This window comes from Magnusiomyces paraingens (genome assembly GCF_902498895.1).
Source record: "Magnusiomyces paraingens strain CBS 517.90 genome assembly, contig: contig1, whole genome shotgun sequence".
Lineage (NCBI taxonomy): Eukaryota > Fungi > Ascomycota > Dipodascomycetes > Dipodascales > Dipodascaceae > Magnusiomyces > Magnusiomyces paraingens.
Window position 1 is genome coordinate 884081 of NW_022474067.1, and position 21917 is coordinate 905997.

The 21917-nt window shown below is 37.7% G+C and overlaps 4 protein-coding genes across 4 annotated transcripts; 2 read left to right on the forward strand and 2 right to left on the reverse strand.

Moving 5' to 3' along the window:
- Positions 1-2783: 2783 nt before the first annotated feature.
- On the forward strand, positions 2784-4634 carry SAPINGB_P000293 (uncharacterized protein; the record flags this gene model as incomplete). The annotated part of the gene is made up of 1 exon (XM_031995017.1): positions 2784-4634. The coding sequence occupies one exon, from the start codon at positions 2784-2786 to the stop codon at positions 4632-4634; it is 1851 nt and encodes a 616-aa protein (XP_031850908.1).
- Positions 4635-4941: 307 nt separating this feature from the next.
- On the reverse strand, positions 4942-5635 carry SAPINGB_P000294 (uncharacterized protein; the record flags this gene model as incomplete). The annotated part of the gene is made up of 2 exons (XM_031995018.1): positions 4942-5178; positions 5573-5635. The coding sequence occupies 2 exons, from the start codon at positions 5633-5635 to the stop codon at positions 4942-4944; spliced, it is 300 nt and encodes a 99-aa protein (XP_031850909.1).
- A 457-nt stretch (positions 5636-6092) lies between these two features.
- SAPINGB_P000295 (uncharacterized protein) lies at positions 6093-8774 on the forward strand (the record flags this gene model as incomplete). Its single annotated transcript, XM_031995019.1, has 1 exon — positions 6093-8774. The coding sequence occupies one exon, from the start codon at positions 6093-6095 to the stop codon at positions 8772-8774; it is 2682 nt and encodes an 893-aa protein (XP_031850910.1).
- A 9132-nt stretch (positions 8775-17906) lies between these two features.
- On the reverse strand, positions 17907-21752 carry SAPINGB_P000296 (uncharacterized protein; the record flags this gene model as incomplete). The annotated part of the gene is made up of 1 exon (XM_031995020.1): positions 17907-21752. The coding sequence occupies one exon, from the start codon at positions 21750-21752 to the stop codon at positions 17907-17909; it is 3846 nt and encodes a 1281-aa protein (XP_031850911.1).
- Positions 21753-21917: the final 165 nt, after the last annotated feature.

A 21917-nucleotide genomic window follows, 5' to 3' on the forward strand; every position in this document is an offset into this window, starting at 1 on the left:
AAGCCAACATGTCTTATTATTATAATTATATGCATGAAGGCTTTTTGAAAGAGAGTGTATGGGTTTCCATATGCGCACATGTATAGGAGTGTTTCTTTTTTACTTTTCATGGTACATCATTAAATGAATTGAAAAAAAAAAAAGCAAAAGCAAAAGGAACCACTCTATCCAAAGCATTTTGATTTTCTTTTGGTGTCTACTATTGAGTATTAGTGGTAAGACTTAAACCTCAGCCATGCGTTTTTTCTGTGAGATTGACAGCATAGACCGATGGGCAAGGTCAGAGTGGATGTAATTTTTTTTTTTCCTTTTAAAATAAAAAAGCAACTTTAAGAATAAAGATATGACTTTATTTTTTTTTTTAATTTTTTTAATTTTTTTAATTTTTTTAATTTTTTTAATTTTTTTTTTTTTTTTTTTGCTTCATGGTTTTCGGGGACAAAAAAAATCGGCTCATTTTCCCGCCTGAAAACACTTTATCAAGAGCTTCAAAGAAAATATTTTTCTTTTTTAGCATCTTCATATCGATGAATATTGAATTGAGTCAATGCGGGCTTTTGTTGCTCTTCAAATGCTCAGTTGGAGGGGTATTTTTGAGTGTTTGTGGTGTTTTGATCGAGTGATCAAATTATGTGAGTGGTGGAGAAGACGAGCGTGGGGAGCAAACTAGTTTCCATAATAGGCAATAGTATTTGATCGAGTGATCAATTAATGTGTAAAAAAAAAAAAAAAAAAAAAAAAAAAATATTGAACGGTAAGGGCCACTAGGACTACCACCACCACCATCACCACAATATTCTACCTAAACAAATACACACTGCTCAAGCCTTTCTTCCATGTGTTCTTTCTTTCTTCTTACGCACACACACACACACACACACACACACACTCTGTGCACCGGTCTTCGACCCGTAAAAAATAAAATAAAATGGAGGGCCACCATAGCTCTCCCGCCGCTCGGACCTAATAAGGAAGAGGAGGAGGGGGAATTCACTACTACTTGGTTACTCTACTCTACTATAATAATACTCTACTCTACTCTACCCTACCCTTCAATAAATTTTTAAAAATCTTGATCGAGTGATCAATTATTGAAACAACTAAATGAAGAGGCCAATAAGGAGATTTACAAAAAATAAAAAAGCAGCAGATCTTTTTTTTTTTTGGCAGCTTCGTATCGAAGACTTTATTTTATTTTTTTTGCTCTTTAATTGAATCAAATGAAAAAAAAAACTTTCCCGAGAAAAAGAGAAAAAAAAAAGAACATTTGTGAAAAAATTTGAAATTTGAAAAAAAAAAATTGAGTGTTTCATAAGATTTTCATATTTTTTTTTTTTGTTTAATTTTTCTAAACCCTCCCAAATTAAAATCTGCCGGCAAAAATATTCAATTTTATTTATTTTTTTTTTTGTTAAGCCGTTGTGTTTTCCTGCCAGCTCCTAAAAGGGAACTTTTTTTTGGCATCAGCTATTAAAGTGCTAGTAGTGTTGATGTTACTGTCTACTACCATGGTGTAACTGCTATTGTCAGAAAAATATACTCATTTTGGGTACAAAATTATAAATACTCTGTGGGCTTAATTATAATTAATTACCAGAAACTACTACACTTTTTTTTTTAATTCACGTTTCAATAAACAATGCTACTCTTTTGTTATCCCCCACTCTAGCTTAAGCTATTTTTTTATTGATTCATTGATAATGTTCGGATAGTCTTACTTAACTTATCTTTTTTCCGCTAACATAGAGCTTTTCTTCTTCTTAAAGTCTATTATGGTCTTTTTTTATTTTTGATATCATTGTTTTGTATATAGTTTTTCAACACAATATTTCTATAACTACCTACAGTTAACACTTTAAATGCCCGTAGGGCATTAAATCCAGTTTTTTTTTTTTTTGAGTTCAAGAGATTTTTTTTTTATTTTCATTTTCATTTTGTTTTTTTATACAATAGTAAATGCCATAGAATAAGGTGTTAAGGCCCATAGTTTGTCATCGTGAAGATGGATCTGTAAACGTTATATGAACTTGTACAAAAAGCAATTCTTATTTTACGAAAACTATGGTAAATCAACAATGCGTGAAGTTTCTATTGTTTCATGACTTGAGTTTCTGTGTATAAGTAGAAAAAAAAAAAAGAAATACTCCAAAATATAGGTGTTGTAGGCTGGTTGGTTCTAACAGGTCCTAATTATGTATAAGAGCGTTATCATGATAACCTTGAGTTTATCATGATAAAGAAACCTTATTGACTAATAAAAATAATATGAACAAACAAAAAACCAACCCCTCCTCCATCAGCCTTTTTGAATTTGAATCGCCACAAAAAAAAACCCACCACAACTACCATCCCTAGCCATCTTCACCATCGTCATTGAAGGTTGTTGTTTGTACTTTACTAAAAAATAGCCATCTTGCATTCGCCATCAGACACCTACTGGACCTCCCATAGGCGCCTACCGGCCCGGCTAACTTTAGATACGGCATTATCTAATTAGGCTTACGCTGATAACAGACTGCTGGCCGAAAACTATTTTTACTTGTTATTATTGATGGTAGTAGCTGGTGACCGCTTTGAGACTTCTGCATATGGCGATGGAATTCTTTCCTACTACGGGTTTATGTCTATAAGAAAAAAAAAAAAAAAACAAGTTGATTTTTTTTTTACCTTCTTTTTTTTGTATAACTCTAATCTATATTGAAAATTTCACTTGCTCTCATATGATTTAGTCTTTATAATTTTTTTTTCTTTTCTCTGTTTTCCTGAAAACTTATATAAACACAATGGTTTCCTTCGATTTTGACTCTTCCTATCCTTCCACTTCTTCTTCTTCTTCTACATCATCTTCTCCATACACTCCTTTGCTCTATCAACCTTCCCATCATCAACAACATCTTCAACAACATCAACAACAACCTCTACAAATATCCTCCAAAATGGGCAACTTTAAAGAAAAATTCCACAACTTTCTCAAGAAGATTGAAACAGACCATGAACCTGGTCTTTCAAACAAACAACTCTTTCTGGAAAACCACGACTTGCTCCCAGTTGAACCTGAACGCCGCCAGTGGCAGTGGTTTAACTTTGTATCTTTCTGGATCGCCGATTCTTTCAACATTAATACCTGGCAGATTGCTTCCACCGGTGTCGCTGCAGGTATGACTTGGTGGCACGTCTGGATCTCTGTCTGGGTCGGTTACACCATTGCTGCCTTCTTCGTCGTCCTCATGGGTCGCATCGGTAGTGTTTACCATATCTCTTTCCCTGTCGCTTCTCGTTCTTCCTTTGGTGTCTTTGGCTCTTACTGGCCCGTCATTAATCGTGCTGCCATGGCTTGCATCTGGTACGGTGTCCAGGCTTGGCTTGGTTCTGAATGTGTCCAGCTCATGATTCTCGCCATTTGGCCCCAGGCTAAAAACATTCCCAACCACCTCGAGGGCTCTGGTACAACCACCTTTGAGTTTATGTGCTTCTTCCTCTTCTGTCTGGGTTCTCTCCCTGCCATTTGGTTCCCTGTCCACAAGATTCGTCACCTTTTCACTGTCAAGTCTATCCTCGTTCCCTTTGCCGGCATTGGCTTCCTCATTTGGACCATCAAGCGCGCCGGTGGTATCGGCCCCGTTGTCCACCAAAAGAGAACTCTTTATGGATCTACCTTTGCTTGGGCTTTTGTCAACTCTCTCATGGGCTGCATTTCAAACTTTGCTACCCTTATCGTCAATGCCCCAGATTTCACCCGCTTTGCTAAGAAGCGCAGCGATGCTGTTGCTTCCCAGCTCATCACCATTCCTCTTGGTTTTGCCATCACTTCCTTCATTGGTGTCATCGTCTCCTCCGCCTCAACCGTTCTTGTTGGCGAAACCCTTTGGTCTCCCCTCGACGTTTTGCACACCTTTTTGGAAAGTGGTCGCAGTGGCCCTAGATGTGGTGTTTTCTTCATTGCTGCCGTCTTCTGCCTTGCTCAGCTTGGTACTAACATTTCTGCAAACTCTATCTCGGCAGGTACCGATATGACTGCCCTTCTCCCCCGTTTCATCAATATCCGCCGTGGTGGTTACATTTGCGCTGCTATTGGTTTCGCCATGTGCCCTTGGAAACTCTTTGAGTCCTCAAACAAGTTCACCACTTACCTTTCTGCTTACTCTGTCTTCCTTTCTTCTATTGCCGGTGTCATCGTTTCCGACTACTTTTTGGTTCGCAAGGGTCACCTTATTGTCAAAGACCTTTACTCTTTTGAAACTGGCAGTACCTATATGTACAAGTACGGTGTCTCTTGGAAGGCTTACACTGCCTACATCTGCGGTATTCTCATCAACGTCGTTGGTTTTGCCGGTGCCACTGGTCGCGATGTCCCCATTGCTGCTATCCGTGTCTACGATCTCAACTTCTTTGGTGGTTTTGGAGTTGCCATGATTACCTACTATGGACTTTGCTGGGCCTTCCCACCCCCTGAGAACCGTCTCAAGGACAAGTGGAGCCAGCCTATGCCTGAAGAAATTGAAGTCGCTGAGGGCTTTGCTGATGTCATTGATGAAGGTGCCTCACCTGTTGAGTCAGTTATGGAGGATGAAGATGAAGATACTAAGAAGGGTGGCTGGACCGCTAAAGTCAAGGTTTTGAACAAACTTGTCTAAAAATATTTTGTTTTATTTATATTTATTTTATTATTTTATTATTTTTGTCGGTTTTTTAGTTTTTGAATAGATTGTTTATTTTTGATGAAAAAAAGGAAATTTCAATATTGAAATTATTTAAATCCATTGATATTTGTGTAATGGACATAATTACCCCACGATTTCTTAGCTACCTTTTCAACATTTTAATAAACCAGAAATTTCCTACAATGATTTTTTTTTTTCAGTTTGTAAAATTTATTTTGAATAGGTATCACAATGTATTAAAAATAATGGAGGGAAAAAATCTAACAAGTTACGTCAATATTTAGTGCTCGTGCTCGTGGGAAAGGTGGAAGTGGTAATCATTGGCATAGCCGAAGAGGAATCCAGCAATGATGAGGTGGAGAAGGGGAGCAGAAGAGCCCTTGTCGAAGTACTTGGCCTTGTACCAGCCAATGATGCCAGAGGACTTCTGGGGAGCAGGAGCCTCACCACGGGGAAGAGCCTTGTAAAAGTTAACAACGTTAACCATTCTCTTAGCGTTGGGGGCAGCACCAATGTTCTATAAAAAAAAAGAAAAGCGGTCAGTTATAATGAAGGATATATCAAATAAAATATAAAGCCGCAGGTTTATATAATTTTTTTTCTTTTAGTTTGGACAAGTTGTAAACAATGAAAAAATAAATTTGAAATCGTCGAGTTGTAAACAATCCCCGATTAAGTTATATTGTAACGTATGAATTGGCTGGAATATCCGAATTGAATCAATTTATAAATATATTATATCTTATTTCTTAATACTTCTATTGTTGAAATTCAGTTGTGGCTTATAACTTCATTTTAATGCATTGAATATGATTTGATATTTTCACATTTCGTAAATGGTCGGCTGTTTAAACTTGTCCAAAGAAAAGAAAAAGTCGAAAAACCATGCGTGTAATTGATTGTCGACTTACGGCACTGGAGGCAATCTTGGGAGGAATGAGGGTGGAAAGACCGCGCTTGAAGACTTGAGACATTGTTGAAGCTGGAGGAGGTGGTGGTGACGATGGGAAAGGAGGTGGTGGTGATGTTAAAAGGGAAGGTTTGCACAAAAAAGGCGTGAAGGCCAGCAGTGAGAGAGAGCAGGAAGTTTTTTTTTTTTGGGCAGAGGTGGTGCTGGCCGCCATTGGCTGTTGAACACAACTGCAAACGCAATTTTCTTGTGATTGGCTATACACTATGGAAAATCTTACAGGCTTAAATATTCGCAAGGACTGGATATACCAAGAAAATTGTAACACACCGATAAAATAAAAATGTAACATCTACCTGAAAGTTGTAACAAGCTCTTAACCATCAATTTTTTTCAGGCACAGATCACCAACTTGGCCTATTTAGAGTCATCCTAAGTCAGGCAACAACCGCTTTACCGTAATATAGCTCAACCTAATATTCTTACAAATAAACGATATTTATCATTTTTTTACATATAAAATGCCTTCTAAAGTTCATATTTTTGAGCTACCTTTTGATGTCATAACTCCTACTGACATTGGCAGGCCCGAATCACAACTTTTTTCAGACCTTTATAAGGCAGCAGCACAGGATTCTAAACGAGGCAAAGCAAGACGCAGAGAATTTCCTCTCTGGACAAACCCATCACTTTCTATTGCCGGTTGGCGGTTTAACGAGTGGGATTACGATAACGAGAAAATCACTTTACCATCAAACGCTCGCGGTCTTTTTAGCTTCATTGAACCAGGGTCTCCACAGCACGAATCAATTGTTATTCGCGGATACAATAAGTTTTTCAACCTTAACGAACTCTCTTTTCTAAATTGGGACTGGATCAAGTCTTCTACAAAGGGCCCTTACGAAGTCACTTCAAAAGAAAACGGCTGCATTATTTTCATTTCAGGTCTTGCCGACGGAACCCTTATCGTAACTAGCAAACAATCTACGGGCCCCCGCGAAGATTCTCCAGACGAACGAAACCACTCATTTGTTGGCCAGAAGTGGGTCCGCAAACATCTTGCTTCTAAAAATATTAAAGAGACGGATTTTGCAAAACTTCTGCACCAATTAAACGTCACAGCTATTGGCGAACTTTGTGATGACACTTTCGAAGAACACGTTTTAGCATACCCACCAGATCACGCAGGAATTTATCTCCACGGCCTTAATCTCAATATTGATAAATTCACAACATACCCATTTTCTGCAGTAGAAAGCTTTGCCAAACAATTTGGGTTTATTCCGACCCCATACTTGACCATAAATACAGCAGATGAACTTCAAACATTTTTAGAAACTTGTGCAGAAACCGGTTGCTGGAACAATAAAGAAGTCGAAGGCTTTGTCATCCGCACAAAAGCCCAGCTTGATGAGCTTCACCCCGAAATTTATTCTGACTATTTTTTTAAGTATAAGTTTGAAGAACCTTATCTCATGTATCGACAATGGCGCGAAGTAACGCGCGCTTATCTGGGCGGCAAAGCACGATTCGAAATCCGCATCAATAAACACATTTACTACACAAAAAAGTACCTCGATTTTGTTATACCCCTTTTATCTAATGATGAGGCTCTGCGCGATAGCTACCTTAACAACCATAACATAATAAAGGTCCGGCAAATGTTTCTTGATAACATCGGTATGACGGGCTCCGCCATGGTTCACGAGGATGAAGAAATGAACCAGAACATTTGCCAAACTCTCAAACCAAAATATATTCTCGTTCCTGTCTCCACTATTGGCTGCGGCAAAACCACAGTTGCTGTGGCTCTCCGGAAACTCTTTCCCACTTGGGGGCATGTCCAAAATGACGACATCGTTAAAAGGCCAAAGCCTACCCATTTTGCCAAAATGTGCATGGAAGCCGTTCGTTATTCTTCCAATGTGGTTATTGCTGACCGCAACAATCACCAACGCCGTGAGCGCGCCCAAATCTTTACAGACATGAACAACTTTAAAAATATGGGCACTCGAAACGTTTTCGTTTGTCTCAACTTTAGAGGAAACTATAGCCAGGGTTCTGAAAACAAAGACCTTTGGGATTTAACTTCTAAACGTGTTTTTAACCGCGGCGACAACCACCAGAGTATTTCTGCTGCTAGTGACGACAAAAACAAGGTTATGATGATTATGAAAGGATTTATAAACCGCTTTGAGCCTGTTGAGCCTTTTACCGAGCCTGACTCCAATTTTGACTTGGTGATTGACCTTGAAACAAGTGGTACAGACTCTTCTCGCATAAATCTTGAAAAAATTGTTAAAACTCTCCACGAGAAGTATCCTGATATTGTTCCAGAGCTCCCAACTGCAGCTCAGCTTGATGATGCCTTCAATTACTCTCTTACATATATCCCTGATAAGGTCGGAATCTTTGACCAAAATCGTGCTAATGTTGATCAAAAAAAGATGGAGAAGAAAAAAAAAAAGCCTCGCTACTTTGCAATCAACATCGTGCCTCCAAATACCAGCTCAACCTTAACGACACCCCCAAAATCCCTGGAAACCGCCATGGGCCAGCTCAGTCTCGAAAAAGCTCCAGCAAATAGTCCTGAGACTACTGTCGAACAAAATATGATTCACCTAATTAACCGACTGTTTGAGGTAAACCCTGATGCCGATCAGACTGTGTGGAAGCTTTTACAAAAAAACAATCGCGTGCAAACAGAGTTTCACGTCACCCTTGTACACAAAACTCAGGGCGGGCCCGGGTCTACCGATGAGTCAGCTAAAAAATATTTTGAAGCACTAAAAACCGTGCTGGATACGGTCCTTGAAGAAAAGAAGGATAAGGAAACATCAGCATCTAAAAACCCAACCACTGATGCTAACGGCTTTACAGTAGTTACCAAGAAAACAATAGCACCACCATTTATTGAGCTTGGATCGTTGACTGCCGATGTTGCTTTAAAGAATTTGTATTGGACACCTAACCTCATGGGTATTGAGGTAAACATTATTTCCAAAAACGCCGAAAAGGATGATACCCCACACATTTACACTCTTAATACACATGCCCACATCACAATTGGCACGTCAAGTACCAGTGTGGCTGCAGTGGAGGCTGGTAAAGCCCTTAATAATCCCGATGATAGCCTTGTAAAATTGCCATGGAATATTGAACCTCGGGAACTGACAAACCAGGCTGTTGTTGCATATTTTTAATGATTAAAAAGAAATTAAAATTAACTTGGAAAAAAAAAATGTACATTAGTTTTTATAGAGTCAATAATTTAATAGAGAAATGCTGTTTTTCGTCATCTTTTTTTCATTTTTAAGATTATAACATAGATGCGTGAAAATGTAATATTGAAATTTATATTATATAAGTATCAGACCTTTCCTTTTTGCTCCTACTATATGAATTTTTTTACAATAAAATTTGAATTTGATTTCAACATTGAATCTTCAAAGGCCCTAAAATAAGTCCTGATGCCAGCTTCCAAGGAACAGGGAGTCAAAGAACAAACCTTCCCAACTTATCTCCACCTGTCTTTATCAACGCTGTAATTATATTTATTAATCCTTCCAAGCAGAGATAAAGCATAAATTTTCTTGCAATCCAAGAATATCCTTCAATTGTTTGTTTGTTTGTTTTTATTCAAGGGTTATAGAACTATATAACATCAGCATCTGCGCTATCCTTTTATTGTCTGACTATGTGACTTGCCGGTTTTCATTTGTACCTTTTTAGTACGGGTGGTTTCTGTTCTGTGCGTCTCCGGTAGCCCGGAAGATGGGCCCTGATGCCAGCTTACGAGGAACAGGGAGAACCAGTCTGTTGGTCCCAAAACCTTCCCAACCCATTTCCACTTATCTTCACAGACGCCCATGTATTTCTTAATCTCTTCCGTCAGAGATACGGCCCGCAATCACCTGCAGGCTATTTAGACTGTACGGAAGAGTCGGCATTCCTGTAACCAGGGTAGCCTATGGTTTTCAGTCTAGGTGTATACTCCCGTACACATCCTCAGGAAAAGGGGGTATTCTGGGAATCGAACCCAGTGCCCTTTCCCTCTCTTGTTTGTTTGTTTGTTTGTTTGTTTGTTTCCTTTCCCTCTCTTTCCCCTCTTTCTATTTAATACTTTTTTATTGTCTCTTTTCTAAAGCACTTTAACCTTATTTCTTGTAAGGTTAAATGCCTTGCTAGCTCAATCGGTAGAGCGTGAGACTCTTACTTTAGGTTATCTCAAGGTTGGGGGTTCGAGCCCCCCGTAGGGCTTAACAAAACTTTTTATAATTTTGCATTAAGATTTGGAATTTTTTTTAAGAAGATTGTCTGTTGGTTCCTGAAAAATAAAAAGATATAAAATGGTTATTCCCATTAACAATTTTAATACAAAGCAATTTGAGGTCAAAAGGGTAAAACCAGAAAACAATAAAAATGCTTATATATATAGTAATCAGTCATTTTTTTTTAAATAGTGAAAATAAGGCAGTGAGTATTCTTTATAGATGGAATTAAAAATTATATTTAAATATTATATTTAATTTTTCTATTAATTAAATTAATAGAAAAATTTCTATTTGGGCATGACAATGGTTGGAATTTAATATTCTTAATTTTAACGCTGGTAAAGAAATAAATAGATGCAAAAAAAGTAACCCCAAGGTTTAAAAATAATTCAATCCAAAACTGAACCATAAAAGTTATAAAAGAGTAGTCAAAGGAAAACTAGGTATGCCATTGGCAGAAGCTGGAATCATGCTTTCAATAAAATATTTTATTGTTTGAACGATAGACTTATTTGTTTTTGTAACTCAAGATAAAATCATAGAAAGCAAGGTAATAGTTGCATTCGTTGAAAATTCTGCAACCAACCATCATTACATTAAATAAAAAAAAAGCATGATTAATTGATTTAAAGTAGACAATTAGTAATATGAGGTGATAAAGCGGTTTATTGTTTAATATGATCTGGCGAAAATCAATAATGGAAACATCTTAAGCTGCAACAGAGCTTTGATATAATTGGTTACCATAATTATACATAAACTTCAAATTTATATATATATATATATATTCTTATAAAATTGGCCAAGGCCATTCATTATTTTTTGATAACGAGATTGCTGATTATTTTGAAGTGATATAGTATTTTTCAAATGTTTATCACACTAAAATAATTCAACAGAACAACATCTAATATTTAAAATCAAAATTTAACTTTTATTAATGTTTTTATTTAATTATTATTTTTTAAGTTTGGATTATTAAAAAAAAAAATAAAGAAGAAAAAAATTGTTTTTCGAAGACAGTGAAAACATGTTACCTTAGAGGAAAAAAATTAAAGTTTAACCTAACAATAAAAGTAAATGAATTTAATTAACCTAATTTTAAAACCACCACACCATCATAACCCCGAGAATAAAAGCAATATTATTGTCCAAATCAACCACACCAATGGATTGAAAAGAACATATTTTATTAAAGAGCACATAAAAAAAAGAGAAAATATGACAACCGAGGGATTCGAACCCTCGCCTCCGAAGAGATAGGAACCTTAATCCTACGCCTTAGACCAACTCGGCCAGATTGCCAGTACACTATAGAAAAATTTCCATAGGGATTATAATATATAAAATAAAGTATATAATCTCAAAAACCTCTTTTCTATGTAAATACTACACCTTTTAGTTAATTTAACGCTTGTAAATATGCAACCTTTGTAAAATCTCTAGACTGTTAATAGAAAAAATGGACTTTTAAATAAAATTCCTTTTTGTACACACTTGGTAGATTAAATCTCTTTTTCTCTTGTGAAATCTTTAATCATTAAAAGATTATAACAAAAATTCAAGTTTTGCTTAAGATTTTGCACCATTTTCTGTAAAAATTGGACTTTGAAAATATAGAAAATAAGAAAAAAGGTGGTTTAGAAAAGTCATACAACCCTTGCCCTTGTGGAATATTAAAAGTTTACACCATTTTTATCGGTTCTCTTTTAAGAAAGAAAGCAAGTTGGATTTACTATGTGTTACGTAATATTCTCTGTGTGTATTTTAGTATAGGGGGATCCAAGATTTTTCCCGCATTTTGTGTACAAATTAGCATTTAATAAAGGCAAACCACTGACAAGCAGCACATTCACACACAAAATGCGGGAAAAATCTTGGATCCCCCTATACTAAAATACATGAAAGACCCCACAACACATCAACAAAATAAGGAACAAAAAAAAATTAAATTAAATTAAATTATATTAAATTAAAAAAGTATCATAGATTGTATAAAAAAATTTTGATAAAATTTATAAAATTTCAGAAATCTTTTATTTTAGTATTTACTTTTATTTTAGGAAATTTTAATATTTAAAAAAATACAAAACGCTACTCTGAACAAAGATGGTCCGGAATTAATATTATCCTGTCCTAGCTATATACCAAATAGTATCATTTTATCGTTTTAATAATCCTAATAAATTTCTCTTTTTGTTGATAGCACATCTTATAGTTCGTTTAACACCCGAAAATACATATTGAAAAATTTTTATTCAGACTTTTTCTCGATCTCATGGTTTTCAGAAAGATTTCTGATTATGTAATTCTCAGTAAATAAAATTGAGTACCGGTGGGTGGTCACCCTAATCCTAATTGAGGATTATAACCCTAATTTTGATCCTCATCACCAACCTGGACTAGCCACCTTCCAAATACTTGTCCATGATTCCCTTTTACAATTGGCATTTAAGTTTGACCGTAAGTAGTTGTGTTTTTTCTCATTCTAAAATCTATTTATTTTTATTATTATTATTCATTTTTAAAAATAATATTCAATATAATTTTAGAATGTTTATAAATAGCATAAGACTTATACTTCAATGAAGAGTATGAACATTTATAATACTAGGCTAGCTTTCTAAGAAATATATTAGCATGTGACAAGTATGGATAGTTAAAAAAACCACTACAAGATCAATGATATATTGGTTTTTTAATTTATTAAAAAGATTTCCATAAAAAGAAGTTTTATTTTTAGTGAAGACAATTGTAAGGAGGTATAAATAAAAGTGATTTCCCCCGTCTTTTTGATTTTTATTTCTTTTCTTTTACCATTCACTTTTCTCAAATTTTTTCTTTTTTATTCTTCACCTCTAGAATAATCACCAAGACCATATACTATCATTTACTACCATCTACTAGCATCTACTTTTATCGACTATAATCTGTTACCATCTACTATCATCTACTATCATTTACTATCATCTACTATCATCTACTATCATCTACTATCATCTACTATCATCTACTATCATCTACTATCATCTACTGCTATCAACCATGATCGATAACTATTTCCCATACCACACTATTCATAAACACTTTCCCTCACATTTGTTCACTATTATACTTTCAACATGTTGCAGTCGTCTATTGGTAAGTCTTTCTATGTCAACGTACCCAATGTACTCAATGCCCAAGTTATTGATCTAACACTCTAATAGACAAACACCCCCTAGACTTAACCTCGGAGATATATAGTCATATCAAGCCATCATTTATTCCTTTATTGTTAAATCCTACTTTTTGTAAGTTTTCATATACCAACGCATCTAATATTTAGGTTCTTAATCTAACTCTCAACTAGAAAAAATACACGATGGGCTCGAGGCCAATGTTAAATGATCAGCGTTAGTTAACATAGGTTCCTTTGTAAAACGAGATGATCAATATGAATATACCACAGAATGTCCCAAACGTAATATCTCATCCAAGGTATATTCGAGGGACTTATAATTATGGTTATTCAGATGTGACGACTTCAAATTCATCGACGATTTCAACTACTACTTCAACTACTACCTCACTACCACTACCTCACTACCACTACCTCACTACCACTACCTCACTACCACTACCTCACTACCACTACCTCACTACCACTACCTCACTACCACTACCTCACTACCATCACCTCACTACCACCACCTCAGCACCATTTACAACGTTATTATATCGACCTATTGTGCTTTTAGTTATTCAATGTTTTGATGGTTGGTCGCAGAATAATCAAGGAGTGCCGACCTTGACCCTGCATATTGACCACCTCTTGGATTACCAGAGGAACCACGTTTACCATTGATGAAAGTGTGAGTCAGCCCCTTTGTCGATTAAGTTGTGTTGTGGTGAATCGACCCATTGTGCTTTCAGTTATTCAATGTTTTGATGGTTGGGGGCAAATATATTAAAGTGTGTCGTTCATACCCTTCCCTATTGACCACCTCATAATTATGTTATTCGGTTGAGAGATTCCAATAAGAAGAAGTCATATTTGATAATAATAATGAACTATGGAGTCATAAATAAAAGGCCGTCCTCCTGCCTTTTTGATTCTTTTTCTTTTCAACTTTCATTCGTTCTTCCTAACACTTATTTTTTTTTTATTTTTTATTTTTTTATTTTTTTATTTTTTTATTTTTTTATTTTTTATTTTATTTTTTATTTTTCTATGTTTTTATTTTTTTATTATTTTTATTTCCCATTTTTAACTTACACCTTAACTATTATGTCAACATCCACAACTATCAACTATAATTTACTATTACCAACAATATACCACTATTTGCAACCAGGAATTATGATTATCACTATTATCACTTTTATCAATTATGATCTATTATTTAATATCCCATAAGATATTCATAAACTCTATCGTCCACATTTTTTTAAATTATTACTTTCAACATGCTGCAGTCTTTCTTTGGTACGTCTACTTATTCAAATGCATCCAATACTTAGGTCATTGATCTAACCCTTTATTAGACAAACATGCGACTCACTCAACCTCAAGGCTATACTGTCATTTTTTACCACAATTGATTTCGTTGTTGTTGCAATCGTCTTTTGGTAAGTCTACTTATTCCAATATACCTAATACTTAGGTCATTGAACTAACTCTCTTTTAGATTTACATGCGATTCACCCAACCTCAAAGGTATACAGTCATGGTTCTCCTCAAAAGGTTTCATTACCGACACCTTAATCAAAGTGACTTTTTCTATCAGTTGTTAATGATGATACATCTAACGTTGTGGACAAATCTTGAATAAACTAATGGAACTGGTGAACATTGTTTCTGACAACATGCATCTACCGCTACAACTACCACTTCAACTACCACTTCAACTACCACCTCAACTAACCGACGCCCACACACTCACACACTCACACAAACATTTACAACACCATTATATCAACCTATTATGTTCTTTGTTATTCAATGCTTTGATAGTTGGTCGCAGAATAATCAAGGAGTGCTGACCTTGACCTTGCATATTGACCACCTCTTGGTTTACCAGATGAACCACGTTTACCATTGATGAAAGTGTGATGCAGCCTGTTTGTCGATTATATTGTATGGTGGTGAATCACCCTATTGTGCTTTCAGTCACTCAATGTTTTGATGGTTGGTCTCAGATCAATTGAAGATTGTCGTTCTTGCTTTTCTCTATTGATTCTCCCATAATTATGTTATTCGGTTGTGAAACTCCGACATGAAGAACTCACATTTGATAATAATAATAATGACCTATGGAGTCATTAATACAGGGCCGCTTCCCTGCCTTTTTGAGTTTCTTTTCTTTTCAATTCCCATTCATTCCTCCTATCACTTTTAAATAATTTTATTTTTTTTATTTTTTTTTTTTTTAACCGACACTTTTACAACTATATCACCATCTTCCACTATTAACTATAATTTGCTATTACCAACAATAATTTACTATTTGCAACCACGAATCATTATTGTCACTATTATCACTATTATCAATTATGATCTATTATTTACTATCCCATTCGATATTCATAAACACTATTGTTCATATTTTTTTTATTTATTAGTTTCAACATGCTGCAGTCGTCTTTTGGTAAGTGTATTTATTCAAATGCATCCAATACTTAGGTCATTGATCTAACCCTTTACTAGACAAACACGCAACTCACTCAACCTTAAGGCTATACTGTCATTCTTTACTACAATTGATTTCGTTATTGTTGCAGTCGTCTTTTGGTAAGTCTACTTATTCCAATATACCTAATACTTGGTCATTGATCTAACTCTCTTTTAGATTTACATGCGATTCACCCAACCTCAAAGGTATACAGTCATGGTTCTCCTCCAAAGGGTTCTTTACCGACACCTTAATCAAAGTGACTTTATTTATCTGTTGTTAATCATCATACATCCAACATTGTGGATAAATCTTGAATAAACTAATGGAACTGGTGAACATTGTTTCTGACAGCCTGCATCTACCACTTCAACTACCATTTCAACCACCACTTCAACTACCACTTCAACTACCACTTCAACCAACCGACGCCCACACACTCACACACTCACACACTCACACACTCACACACTCACACACTCACACACTCACACACTCACACACTCACACACTACCACACTACCACACTACCACTACCTCACTACCACTACTTCACTACCATCACCTCACTACCACCACCTCAGCACCATTTACAACGTTATTATATCGACCTATTGTGCTTTCAGTTATTCAATGTTTTGATGGTTGGTCGCAGAACAATCAAGGAGTGCCGACCTTGACTCTGCATATTGACCACCTCTTGGATTATTAGAGGAACCACGTTTACCATTGATGAAAGTGTGATTCAACGTGTTTTACGATTATGTTGTGTTGCGGTAAATCGACCCATTGTGCTTTCAATCACTCAATGTTTTGATGGTTGGTCGCAGAATAATCAAGGAGTGCTGACCTTGACCCTGCATATTGACCACCTCTTGGTTTACCAGAGGAGCCACGTTTACCATTGATGAAAGTGTGATTCGACCTGTTTTTGATTATGTGTTGTGGTGAATCAATCCTTGTGCTTTCTGTCCTTCAATTTTATCATTTTTGTTGGCTTACACCTTACCCCCTAACTCTTATTTTGATACTTTTGACTATTTCTTGGAATTTGGACGGAATTCATTCACCCAACCATTTTCTAATTCTGTTGTTCTTTTGAACCCTTTTTCATTGAATTTTAATTTTACATCTTACTTTTTTTTTGTCCATTCTCACAATATTGTTGCTGCTTGCGTTTTTATTGACATTTGCGTTAGCGTTGATATCCCCGTTATCACTGTCATCTGTATTATGATCCATGCTATTATTAATTTCTCTATTAAAATTGGTATCGGAATTAATGGTAGTATTCTCTTCATCATCCCTATCAAATATATATATGGCATCATACCATTCATTTTTTTTACAATGTCCTTAAGAGCTTTAGCTTGGCATTCAATTTATTTGGTTAATTTTAAAGCTTTTAAACATTGAACTTGTTTGTTTGTTTGTTTGTTTTTATTCAAGGGTTATAGAACTATATAACATCAGCATCTGCGCTATCCTTTTATTGTCTGACTATGTGACTTGCCGGTTTTCATTTGTACCTTTTTAGTACGGGTGGTTTCTGTTCTGTGCGTCTCCGGTAGCCCGGAAGATGGGCCCTGATGCCAGCTTACGAGGAACAGGGAGAACCAGTCTGTCGGTCCCAAAACCTTCCCAACCCATTTCCACTTATCTTCACGGACGCCCATGTATTTCTTAATCTCTTCCGCCAGAGATACGGCCCGCAATCACCTGCAGGCTATTTAGACTGTACGGAAGAGTCGGCATTCCTGTAACCAGGGTAGCCTATGGTTTTCAGTCTAGGTGTATACTCCCGTACACATCCTCAGGAAAAGGGGGTATTCTGGGAATCGAACCCAGTATCTTCCGCTATTGAGCGAACGTGTTACCCTTTACACCATCCAGCCCTTTCCCCCCCAAACATTGAACTTGTTTATTGAAAATACACATATCAACACCAGGCATTATATCTAGCTTCAACAGTTTGTGTTCACTAACGAATTTGTTAGGCTCGATGGTTTAGTGGTATAATTCTCGCTTAGGGTCAACTAAGCAATTTGCGAGAGGTCCCGGGTTCAATTCCCGGTTGAGCCCAGCTATTTTTTTTTACTTTTTTTATAAAAATTCATAGATATAATATAATGAGGTAGGTAGTAGTATTATATGCCATTGTTTAGAAATATCAAAGTTTCCATGCTCATTTTTTCATGCTTTAATTTTAATTTTAAACTCTATTTCTTTTATTTCTTGACAACTTTTTGATTTATATTTCTAAAAAAAAAAAAAAAAAAAACTTGTAAAAAATATATAAAATACAAACGTGAGAGTGTGTGGATCACGGAAATAAGTCTGTGACATATTATCTTTACTTAATCCCACTCCATTTTTTTTATCCAGTGCAATTTATTTTAATTTTGTTTCATCTTTTAATTCCAAAATGTTTGTAGTAATGACTGCTACCAGTAGATCCACCTTGACCACCTGCAGAATTATGTCGAGAGGATGCAGCACTAGTTCCAGCAGACCCGTTAGTGTGATTACTTCCAGAGCTACCATTGGCATCAGCATGATGTGGGTGCAACGATGCCATGAGCCCATGGTTTGGATGCGTAGGTGGCGGGGCACCTTCATGTAGTGGGTACTCGATTTCCGGTGGTCCATTTTCCTGCATGTCACTTGAGTAGTACTCCTCGTCATCGTCAACGCCATCATGATGCAGCGTAATGGAATTGAAATTAGAGAAGGGGTCGTCCTCGCCAGTAACACCGCAGCTATATTGGTTGTTCAAGCGGCCGTTATTTCCATCGAGATAGGCGCTACCGTTAAGCCCATCATCATCAGCATCATTGCCATTACCATTGTCATTATGAGACGATCCAGCGGCAGCAGACTCACCATTGTGTTCCTGGTGATGGTTTCGAGAGATTTGAGGGATAATGGGTGGTGTTTGGTTGCGAAGCAGTGCCCATTGGGTATTCTTAAAAAACGGGTGGGCCTTAACGTCAGATGCACCAGCTTTAGAGCCCAGTCGCTTGTTTTCATCCTTGATGAGTAGCTTGCGAATGATAGACTTACAATTGCTGCTAATGGACTGGTATCCGTTTCCATCGAGGAACACAACATCTTGCTTAAGAATCTTAGCAAATGTAACATTACGGTTGGCGCCCTTAAATGGAGTCACACCATAGAGCATCTCGTAAAGAAGAATGCCAAGTGTCCACCAGTCCACAGCACTAGTGTGGCCATTACCACGAATGACTTCAGGGGCAATGTACTCCTCAGTTCCGACAAATGAGTTTGTTCTGAAATCTGCAATGCATGCTTTGGTATCAATGGCCAATGAGTTTGAAAACGAAGAGCCGCTCTTACTTGAGTTGACAATGGTAGGGGCTGCAATATTGTCAGATTGTTTTGAAAGATCAAAATCCGAAAGCATAATATGGCCCGACTGGTGGAGAAGGATATTTTCAGGTTTTAAGTCTCGATAAATGAAACCCATGAGATGGAGGTATTCAAGAGCAGCAGTGACTTCAGCTGCGTAAAAACGAGCATCATTTTCGCAAATGCTCTTGTGTTGGCGTGCCTGAAGAGCACGGAAAAACTCACCACCCATACAGTATTCCATGCACAAGTAGAGGTAGTTTTCAGACTGGAATGAGTGGTGGAGTGTGACAATGAAAGGGTGGTTTGCACGAGCCAAAATGTCTTGCTCGGCAAGTACACGTTTAATTTTCTTGCGTTTAATCATTTCCTTCTTGCTAAGAACTTTCATGGCATAAAGCTTATTGGTTTTGACTTCACGCACAAGATAGACCTTTCCAACATCACCCTGGCCAAGGAGCTTAATTTTTTCAAAGTTTCCAGGCCCAACCTCAACACTGCGGACTTTGATGGAACTACTAGAGTAGTTACGCGAGTATGTCTTTGAGTTTGCGCGAGAACGAATAGGTGTGGAGATAGGTGTTTGGTGAGCAGAGGAAATGTTGCTTGCAGACTTTGAGTGGGGCACATTGACACCCTGGACATAAACTTGGCTTTCCAAAATGACAGTTTCATTAATGGGAGTTTGAGGTAGTTTCCCTGCTTGGTCAGTAATGTCAACTTCACTAATTCCAACAAGAATATCAGGGGTTGTAGGATCGACAGAAGACGAACGTGCACGATTGATAGGAGTTACAGACCCAGATCCAGTAGGTGTGTGAGTACCAGTATTTACAGGAGAATTGGGGATAGTAGCTGTAGCCGAGCTTGAGGCTGTGCTAGTGTTGTTAACACTTGGAGTAGTAGTTTGAGAAGAAGGAGAAAAGGAAGAAGAAGCTGTGGCTGGAGTGCCAGTGAGCATATTTTTAATTCCATTGGGGGCAGAAGCGACGCGACGAATCTGGCGAGAAAAGAGGCCCTTGGGAGGAGGTGGGAGATAATTTTCAGGAGTCTCAGCGGTTTCATCAAAAGGAGTTGGAGAGTTTGTAGATTTTTCCTCGAAAAGTGGTTGTTGTTCGGCGGCGCTATTAGGTCTCGAGGGTTTAGAGTGTTGAAATGCGTGAAATATCCCTGTGCCGGTGTAAGCCGCTGTTGCAGCTACTGTAGTTGTTGTTGCGTGGTAACCATTTTCTGAAGGGGCAGAATTGCCACTACTGCCAGGCGCACCCAATGAAGCCGGTTGAGTAACCAAAGAAGGAGATAGAGGCTCATTTGTAGGACCAGTAATAGGCGAAGGGGTCGAGGAAGACGATGATTGAGGAGCTGGTGAATGTGCTTGGGATTGTGTAGCACCACGAGTATTTTCATGAATCAAAGTTTCTGGAACAGCCGCAGGACTTGAAGGAGAGCGAAGACGCAAAAGTTTACGGGTACGAAGAGACAATGAAGAGCTTGATTGGGAATGCTTGTTCTGTTGTTGCTGGACTGGAGGGAAGAAGGGCAATGGGGAACCTGAAGATGGAGCCATGGGCGAGACCAAAGGGGTGGTATCTGTGGAAGATTGTGGGAAGCTTGTGACGTCAGCGGAGGGAGATGAAGCCTTGCTAGGGCCCGAGCTGTTGCTATGGCCAAAAGGAGAATGGGCCGATGTGGCTGGTGACTGTTGTTGTTGGTCTGCATCTGGGAAATCGGCGTGAAGCGGTGGTGGAGCCTCGGCATAGATGGGTGGGATATTGGGAGAAAGTGGAGCACTCTTGAGGCCATTGTTTGAAGACCGGCGTCGTTGATGATGGTTATTCGAGGAAGGTAAAGGCAATTGCTGCTGTTGTTGTTGAGGCGGTTGTTGTTGTTGTTGTAGTTGTTGTTGTACCTGGGTATTGTTATTAGGTCCAGTGGTGTTATCGTGGAGATTTGTAGACGAATGGTTGGCTATTGAGGATGAAGAGGAGGATAACGAAGAAAACTTGAAAAAGTTTTTAAGTTTTTGAGGGAAATGAGAAGAGGACGACGACGAAGATGATGATGATGACAAAAATGTATGACTTGGAACTGCCACACTATGATGCCGAGGCTGTTGTTGTTGCTGTTGCTGCTGCTGTTGTTGCTGTTGTTGTTGAGAGAATGACGGTAGAGTAGTCGATCGGTCTTCCTTTACAAATGGTTCCACAGGATCTGCAGTATAAACTGGTTGTCTGAAAATTGGAGACTGTTTTGGAAAGTACTGCTGTTGCTGTTGTTGCTGCTGTTGCTGTTGCTGTTGCTGCTGCTGAGTACTCAAAGAGCTCTGCGGTGCAGCCAAGTGTGCAGTTGCAGTGGTCTCACTAATGCGCGAAATGTCTGCATGCGAGTAGTTTTGTTTTCTCGAGGCTTGATACTGTTGACGAGGTGTAAGCAATGGTCCTTGCAAGGAAGCTGTACCCTGCTGTTGCTGCTGCTGTTCATCTTGAGAAAATAAACCAGTAGAGGCAGAAGCTGTGGCCGCAGCAGCGCTGGGACTCGGTGGGTCGTTAAAACTGTTGTGCTGAGTAATGACGCCAGCTGCGAGAAAGTCTGGAGAGTTCAAAGGAGACCCAAAAACAGGCGACTCTGCAAGCGGCGATGGAGGTGACAACGGCGACCCAATGACTGGAGAGCCTGGGACTGGAGAAGAGGGTTTTGAAGAAAGAGCAATGAATGGGTTGTTACTGGCAAAAGTGGTTGTAGAAATATTGAAATGGTGCTGCTGCTGTTGTTGTTGTTGTTGTTGCTGCTGTTGCTGCTGTTGCTGCTGCTGCTGCTGCTGCTGCTGCTGCTGCTGTTGAGCAGAACCTGAAGAACCAGTGGAAAACACCGAAGCAGAATTCATAATGAGTGATTTAGATATGATGTATTGATTTTGAGGTCAGTTGAGGACTTGCTGGCCAGTTTGAAGAGATGTAGAATTTTTGTGATTTTTTATTATTATTTGGTGGTAATGGGATAAAAAAAAAAAAAAAAAGGATGGTTTTGTAAGTGGGCCTTTTTTTTTTTT